The 8,421-nt window shown below is 41.8% G+C and overlaps 2 protein-coding genes across 2 annotated transcripts in view; both read right to left on the reverse strand.

Annotated features, from left to right (window-relative positions):
- Positions 1 to 335: 335 nt before the first annotated feature.
- Positions 336 to 1,671, reverse strand: CSUI_008204 (uncharacterized protein). Its single transcript, XM_068068340.1, has one exon. The coding sequence runs from the start codon at positions 1,087 to 1,089 to the stop codon at positions 862 to 864; it is 228 nt and encodes a 75-aa protein (XP_067919683.1). The 5' UTR covers positions 1,090 to 1,671; the 3' UTR covers positions 336 to 861.
- Positions 1,672 to 1,791: 120 nt separating this feature from the next.
- CSUI_008205 (uncharacterized protein) overlaps positions 1,792 to 8,421 on the reverse strand; it is a gene marked incomplete at its 5' end in the record, with an annotated part of 7,266 nt that continues 636 nt past the window's right edge. The window contains 2 exons of the mRNA XM_068068341.1: positions 1,792 to 6,372; positions 7,338 to 8,031. Of these exons, the coding sequence (XP_067919684.1) occupies positions 3,697 to 6,372; positions 7,338 to 8,031 (3,370 nt within the window). The remainder of the gene's footprint in view (positions 6,373 to 7,337; positions 8,032 to 8,421) is intronic.

The following is an 8,421-nucleotide window of genomic DNA, read 5'->3' on the forward strand; positions in this document are numbered from 1 at the left end:
TACTCTCTCTTTGGAGAAAGAAAGAAAGAAGATAAACCAAAGACCCCTTCTCTTCTCTTTCTTTTAAGTTACCGAGGACAGACAGGGGATAGAACTGATCGCTTACTACTGGATAGACCTTAGCCAAGTATGTCTTATCATATTCCATACACCTGCCTCCTTGCCTTTTCTGCAAACTTGTAGGCACTTCTTTCTTTCTTTCTTTCTTTCATCTTGCTAGCTCTTTGAATGGATGTATCTATCTGTATATCTATCTATCTATGTATCTACCTGTGTATTCTTTCTGAGAGAGATTGAGAAGCTTCAGTCTCAAGACTTTCTCTCTCTTTTCTTCACTGGCATCACCATACACTCAAACACACCTTCTACTCAAAGAGTGCATGCAAAAAAGAAAAAGAGAGATAGATGGATTAGACTGTGACGATGAGAAAGAGAGGTGGATGATCATTTGGGTTCTGTCCATAGAAAGGAACTTCCAAAAGTGTAAAGAAGAAAGAGAAGAAGAGAAAGGAGCCATAAGAAAGATACAGAAATCCCTGGATAGATAGAAAGATAGATAAAAAGGAGATCGATCAAGTTGACAAAGGATCAACAATTTGCAAATAAGAAAAAGAAGAAAAGAACAGGAAAAACGAATGAAGATTTCATCTTCAAAGACTCCTCATGAAAGACCAAGAAGAAGAAGAAGAAAAAGAAGATGACCTTTATCTATATCTTCAAGAATCGTCTTGACTTACGTAAACCTTCCCCCCTTCGTCCTTCTCTCCCCCTGTTGCTACTGAAACTTTTTCTTTCTTCTTTTCTTTCTTGCTTCTCTTCTTCATTCACCTCTCTTGTTGTTGCAGAGAGAGCTCTCCTTCTTCAAATATCAACTTTTAGAAAGAAGAAGAAGAAGAGAACAAGAAGAAAAGAGAGAAGAGAGAGACGTCGCGAGCAGTCTCTTGATCTCTCTCTTTTTGTCTTGTTCTTTCTTTCTTTCTTTCTCTCTCTTACATGAGGGTGACGAGCATACGTTGAAGAAGCGAAAGGAAGAAAGGAAATCTCTTCCCCCAAGAAAAGCCATCTCGAGGAAGAAAAGTTAAGATTCATGAAAAGAAGAGAAGAAAGAATGATAGAAGACAGAAGATCGATCGAAACATGAAGATCCGGTCCAGCACACAAAGGGGAGAGAGATAGAATCGATACAAAGAAACAGACATGTAAAGAGCAAGAGAAGAAATCTTATCGTCCTTGTCTATCTCTCTTTTCTTTGGCTCTTTCTCTCCTCCTCTTCTGGATCTTCTTCTTCTTCATTCTGTTCTCTCTCTTTCTTCCATCACTAAATGCGATCTCTCAACGTCTTCTCCCTCCCTCTATCTATCTAGCTATCCTCTCTCTCTCTCTCGCAACTACTTCTACTCTTGCTACTTTCACGTCGATTAAAAAATCCCTCTGCGAAGAAGAAAGAACCGAGAAGAAACTTCAACTATCTTCATTCTATTCACTTCTCTCTTCTTCTTCTTCTGTCTTACGTGGAATAAGACCTCCAATGAAAATAGGAAGAAGAAGAAGAGGAACAGAAGAACGTTTCCCTCCTTTCAAACAGACACGTCCCGCAACCCAAGAAAAGATCAAAGCCTTGACATTTCTTCTTCTCCCTGTCCTCCCTCATCTTATCCCGAACAACCCCCCACACACCATACACATATACAAACAAATATTTAACAGATATAGATATATAGATATCTATATATGTAGATATATCCATATATATCTATTTCTGTATATCTATATATATCTATATCTATATATCTATGGAGGGTGTGAGGGGAGTAGGTATGAGTGGCCCTCTTTCTTTCTGGCGCTGTGTGTATGGAACTTTTCTTAGAGTTTGAGAGAGAGTAGCTTGTCGTCTCGAGAGAGCTTTTGACTTTTCTCTTTCTTTCTCTCTTTCGTAGGTGTTTGCATTCTTTCATTCACCCGTGACAGAAAACGTGAAGAAAGAGGGCAAAGAAAGATCTTCTTAGACGCGAGACCATATACGATAGCATAGACAAACATATATACATGCATATGAAACTGTAGGAAGATTCGCTCATACACCATATATGCATATGTATATGTATATATATGTATATGATGTAGATGCGTATGTATACATGTAGGGGTAGTAAGATCCAACCGAATGGAAGCATGTAAAGAAAGAAAAGATTCTTTGGTGGAAAGAAAGAAAGAAAGGAGAAACTTCAGAATGGCCACACATGGAATGACGCATGAGCCTGCTAGGCCTACTACCTTCAAGTTCTTGGGGTGTACATACACCTCAAAAATACTCTCTCTCATAGTGACTACTACAAGAACTCATGGTATTCGTTTTTCGCACTTCCTTGACTTACTCTTCAATCCATTCACGGCGGTGTACATCCATAGCTACCTAGATATATACACACAGATAAAACCGCATTAAGCTCTCTCTGTCTCTCCTTCTCCTTCTCCGCTTTTCTATTAAACAAGTGCAGATGATACAAGCATCTCTCTTCACACAAAAAGCAGCATACACATCTATATATGTAGACCTTCCTGTCTACAAGCACAGGTAGATACAGACGTGTCAGGGAGAAGGATCAGAAGCACTCTCTCTGACCACAGTTACATATATATATATGCACCCGCTATAGACAGGAATAGATAGACACGGGGAAAGAAAAAAAGAAAGAGTGACAAAGAAGGAAAGAATGAGAGAGAGAAAGAAACAAAAGAGTTTAGCTTCCCAATGAAAAAGAACTTCTCGTCCGTTCTTTTTCATGCGATAAATCCATAAGATAAACTTAGAGCCAAGAAGAACGACACACACATGTCTCCCTGTCTCCCTGTACCGTCAACTTTTCGTTCTTCCCTCTCTTTCTGCTTTTCTTTCTCCTAGAGAAATCGAAAGAAGAAAAGTCTTTCAAAAGAAGATTCATCTTCCCCGCTCCTGAGGAGATCTTCACCCCTCTAGCTTTACCTGCTACTCACACATACAGTTGATGCATGCATGCATGCATTTCCGGTGTATATACACTGGAAACACACTTTCTTTTTGGTACAAGAACAACAAGAAAAAAACTTGGAAAAGAGAGGAGGAGAGAGATTTTGCCTTCCTCTTCCTGCTTCTCTTTTCTTTTCTCTCGAGAAAAAAGAGGAACAGAAGAAGCTTTTCATCTCCCGCGTTTTCTTCTTCTTCTCTTCCCCTTTTTGAGGTGTAAGAGAGAGAGAATCGATCAAGAGGATTTCTACCTTCCCGAGCATTTGCAGATCGTCACTTCGGAAAGAACAAGAAAGAAAGATAAGATGAAACGACGAAGACCAGAGAAAGAAAGAAAGAAAGACTTTTTCTTTGAGAGAAGAACCCCGTACATACTAAAGAGATTTTATCTTCCTTTTCTCGCCTCTCTCTCTCTCTCTAGACCTTCCACTATTTGCTTGAAAGATTTGGCTCGATCTCTCCCTCTTTCTATCTCTTCTCTTCTTTCCTCTGTTTTCTGTATCTTCCTTCAGTTGAGCTCCCTCGATCTCCCCGGGTGTCTGTGTGTGTGAAGAAGGAGAAAAGTTCAAGAAGGCAACTCCTCTCCTCTTTCTTCTTCTTCTTCTCGACAGAAGAAAGCCTGTAAGTGAAGAAGGGATGAAAAGAGAGAAGATGTTGATCTTTTTTTTTTCACAGTCTTTCTCTTGTTCGATTTAAGGATTACAATTCTCTTCTTCGTCATCTTTCTCACTACCTCTTTCTCTTTCTTCATCTTCGCAAATCATGTTCTCCCACAGATCCTTATCTTCCTCTTCCTTGAAGAGACCCTCCGACACTGCTTGCTTTCCTTCTTCGTCTCTCTCTCCTTCTTCTTTCTCTTCTTCTCTCGCTTCTTCTTCTTCTTTCTCTTCCTCTTCTCTCTCTTCTTCTTGTTCGAGTTCTTCCGTCTCCGCTTCTTCTTCCTCTTCACTGAGTTCTTCTCTCTCGCCATCTTCTTCGTCTTCTTCCTTCTCTCTCTTCTCGACTTTTTGCCTTATCCTCTCCACCTCGCCTTCTTCTTTTTCGTCACTCCCTTCTCGGTCTCCCCTATGCGTCTGCAGCACTTCTTCCTCTTCTTCTTCTTCCTGTTTATCGTCTCCATGGTCTAACACTTGTTTTCTTTCCTTCACTTCTTTCTCTTCTTCTCCGTCGTTTTCTTCTCCTTCTTCTTTCCTTACATCTACTGTCTCTTCTTCATCCCCCCCGTCTGCTTCAACTTCTTCTTCTTCTTCGTCTTTTGTCTCTCCTCCTACAGACTTGAACTCATTCTCTTCTCTCTCTTCCTCTTCTTCTTCTCCTTCTCGCATGCACACTTCTTCGCGTTCTTCTTCATTCCTCTTCTTCTCTTCCTTCTCCTGCAACGCTTTAACTTGACAGGAGCTCTTCTCTTCCTCTGGGAGGTCGCTAGTACTTCCTTTCAAATCTCTGTGACGGACACTTGGCTTGATAGGGCAACTCTCGAGACTCTCTTCTCTTCTTGCCTTTTCATAGAAATCTTTTTCTTTCTTCTCTTCTTCTCTTTCCTCGTATAGACTGTCTTGTTCTTCTCTCTCCACTTCTTCTTTCACGTCCCTTTCATCCTTAAGACACAAGGCATATTTCTCGTCTTTCAGATGTCTCGGTATCTGTCTCAAATCTTCATCTTTGCTAGATCTTCTTTCTTGCCCTTCTCTCCAACTCTCTCCGATCTTTGATAGAGGGGGTGATAAACATAAGTCATTCTCTCTCTTCTTCTTCTTCGCGTTCTCTTCTTCTTCTTCTTCTCCCTTCTTAAGACAGACTTCCTTCATCTTCATCTCCTTTTCTCCAGATCTCACTTCTTCTTCTTCTTTCTCTCCTTCTTTTCCATCTGTCTTTCTCTCTTGTTCATTACCGTCGTCTTCTCTCCTTTCCTCCTCTTTCTCCCTTTCCGTCTCCTTCTCTATCCCCTTCTGGTCTCCTTTCCCTCCTTCTTCTTCCTCTTTCTCCCTTTCCTCTTTCTCTTCTACTTCTACTCCTTCTTCTCGTTCACGATCTTTCTTCTCTGTCTGTGTCTTTTCCTCTTCAACTTCCTTTTTGAACTTTAAGTAAATCACACTGACAGTTCGTATCGTATCCCCAGTCATCCCTCCCAGAGGCATTTTCATCAGCGTCATCCTAAGACTTCGATCGTTAGCTCGATTCGTTCCTTCTTTATGACTGCCCTCTTCTCCACCTGTATCTCTTCTTCTTTTTCTTTCCTCTTCCTCTTCTTCATCTTCTTTCTCTTCTCGTGCGTCTCTATCATCATTTCTTGCTCTTTCTTCTTCTTTTTCTTCCATTAGAAGACTCCCTGGGAGATCTTTCTTTTGCGATGAGGTGAGCGATGCCGCCAGCCTCCTATCACTTCCTTTATCATGATCTCCTTCATGGCTACGTTCTTCTTCTTCTCCTCTTCTTTCTCCTTTTACATCGCTGTTCTCTCTCTCTTCTTTACATGCATGCAGGGAGGAAGAAGAAGAAGAAGCGAATTCTCTCTCAGAAACCACTGAGAAAGTTGAAGAAGAGAGAGAGGAAAAGTAATTCAAGCTCACAGGGAGATTGGCCGAAGGATTAAAAGGAGACAGTTCGAAGACCCATGCTAAATCTTCATTCTTAAAAAACTTCTCAGGAGATGGATAGGCATAAAGATCATAGTCAAGTAGACAAGGCTCTAATTCTTCTTCTTCCGCTATAGAGGTTTTCCTTGATAAATGTATCGTATTTCTACTGTCTTCTGACGACAACAACCTTCGCCTCTTCTTCTGCTTTTCTTCTTCTTCTTCATCTTCTCCTTCTTCCTTCTCTCTTACATGCAAGAGGGCCGACGCCGGCACATGACTTTCTGTCCCTTTTTCTTCTTCTTCTTCTCCTCCTCCTCCTATGGATCTTGAAGATGTAGTATGAAGGAGGAGACCGCCTCTCTCTTCGCCTTCTTTTCTAGTTGAAAATGAGGAGGAAGAAGAAGAGAGAGAATGATCTATTTCACGTGAGAAAGGAGATTGTGTACGAGAACTTCCGAGAGTTGACGAAGACGGAGATTCTCCGTCTTCAGGGGTGGCGTAAAGACTTTCCTTCTCAGAGGTAGAAGAATGACACTGGGGGTCTTCTTTCTCGCTCTTCTTCATCTCTTCTTCTTTCTCTTGTTCTTCTCCTCGTCTTGCTTCTTCAGGAGGTGGTGCCGCCGTCTCACAATTCATGCACGAAAGAGAAGAAGAAGAAGGAGAAGGAGAAGAAGAAGAGCATAACAAGTGAGGTCTGCTGTGGTTTGCACGGAGCTTCGCTTGATCGAGAAGAAGAGAATCGATCTGTTTACGGACTTGAGCTATGGTGCCATTCCATGGAACAATTACCTATACAAAGAAAAGAAAGAAAGATAGATAGATAGAAAGATAGATAGACAGAGGAAAGAGAGAAACGGAAGATAAGAAGGAAGGGGCGACAGAGAGTAGGAGGAAGAGGGAAGAAGACTACGCGAAAGAAAGAGTGAGAGAAAGAAAGCGAGACAGAAAGAAAGAAAGAAAGAGAAAAGGCTTAGGCCCCTTACACTCAGCCTTCCGAGAGAGGGGAAAGATAGATGAGGGAAGCCTGAGTGTATGGGGTATAAGCCATACATAAGAGACATGCGTATGTATGTATCTATATGAATATCTATAGATATATAGATACGGATATCGTAGATATGTATATATACGTCGTGAGAGTGTTCACACTGTGTGTATGTATGTATGAAAGTATGAATATGTAGGTATATAGGAATGTATAGGAGAGAGATCTTGGGAAAGAGAGATAGCCTGTAGAGATAGAGAAGAGAGGGGAGTGTACAGCTTACGACCTACGTGAAAGCTTATCTCACTAGGGCGTCGTCCGTGCCTGCATGCGTCTACATGCAATTGGAAAATACATAGATCGAACTCTTCTTTTTCCTTCTTTGGACATAGACATCTTTGTAAAGGTGTACACGGAGAGACGTGAATTCATTAAGAGATTCTGTTTGTCTCCAAGAAGTTCTCCTTTTTGAATTTCGTTCTATGTATCTCCAGACATGAGGTTTTTATCCCTCTTTAGCCTATCTATCATTGACCTGTCTATCTGTACCAGGCTTTAAAAATGAGAAGCCACCGAGAAAAGAGAAGAAAAGAGAAGAAATCTCTATCACGCAGAACACGATGTATCAGTCTATTCATCCATCTCTCTTTAGCATGACACAAGAAGACAAAGAAAGAAAGAAAGAGTGAGAAAGAAAGAGTAGGAAAGAAAGAGCCCCACTCAATCCTTCACATCATCCTTCTTTCTCTTTTTTTCTTTCTTGCTTTACCTCTCCGATGATTTCCATCATCCTCCGCTCTCGGCCTCGTCCCCACTTCTTCAAGAGCCACCCTTCTTTTCCTCCTCCTCCTCCTCCTGTCGCGCCACTATTACTACTAGTAGTAGTGTTAGGGCTACTCTGCAGCCCTCCTGCTATCCGGGAAGTGACCTTCGACGAAGCCGGCAGCGGAGAAGAGAAATTTTCATCGAAAAAGAAGCTCGCAGATCTTTCGCAGTGAGATAGAGGAATGGGTTGTGAAGCGGAGAAAGAAGAAGGAGGAGAAGAAGAAGAAGAAAGAAGAGGAGAGGAAGGAGAAGTGGCAGGCGGAGACGAAGAAGAAGAAAGGAGTACATCTTGAGAGAACGAAGATGATGTGAGATGTAGAGGAGTTTTATCGAGGATATGACGCGCAGATATCGACAAAGAAGAAGAAGGCCGTTGTGTAGAATGGGTATCATGAAGAGGAGTTGACGCTCGAGAATCAGGGTGGAGAGAATGACGAGAAGAGAGAGGAGGAGAAGTTGGGGGGGAAGGCGAAGAAGCAAGAGGCGAAGCAGAAGTTGAATGAGGTAACGTAGAAGAAGAAGATTGGGTAGTGTGCTGAAGGAGAAGCAGACCTGGACTTGATGCCCGTGATATAGAAGAAGAAGAATCTCCTCCTCGGCCTGTCGCAGTGCCGCGGTGAGGGTGAGAAGGAGAAGATCTGGAGGAAAGAAAGAAAGAGAAAGAAAGAAAGAAAAGCAAGAAAGGAAGACGGAATTCAGTCACGAGCGACAGATGTATCTCTTCTCTAAGGGAAGAAAGAAAACGGGAATGATGACGACGTGATGTAAACAAAAAAAGAAAGCACGTGAAAGGAGAAAAATGGTGACGGAGTTAATGACTTTGGTANNCACGTGAAAGGAGAAAAATGGTGCATGCTCAGGTGTATGTACACCTAAGAGAGTAAAGCCTCGCCCGTCCCAACCCCCTTCTCCGTGTATGAATATGAAGAGTTTACGTACTTTTTGCAAATGATCTATATTTCTATCGCCGAAAACAAACAATGTGGAAACTATAAAAGAAAGGAAGAGATCCGTAAGTTGCTATGGAT

This window comes from Cystoisospora suis, assembly GCF_002600585.1.
Source record: "Cystoisospora suis strain Wien I chromosome Unknown contig_4524, whole genome shotgun sequence".
Lineage (NCBI taxonomy): Eukaryota > Apicomplexa > Conoidasida > Eucoccidiorida > Sarcocystidae > Cystoisospora > Cystoisospora suis.

Excerpts from the sequence above, each read along its gene's own strand:
- CSUI_008204 (XM_068068340.1), bottom strand. The coding sequence starts at position 1,089 with ATGAATCTTAACTTTTCTTCCTCGAGATGGCTTTTCTTGGGGGAAGAG.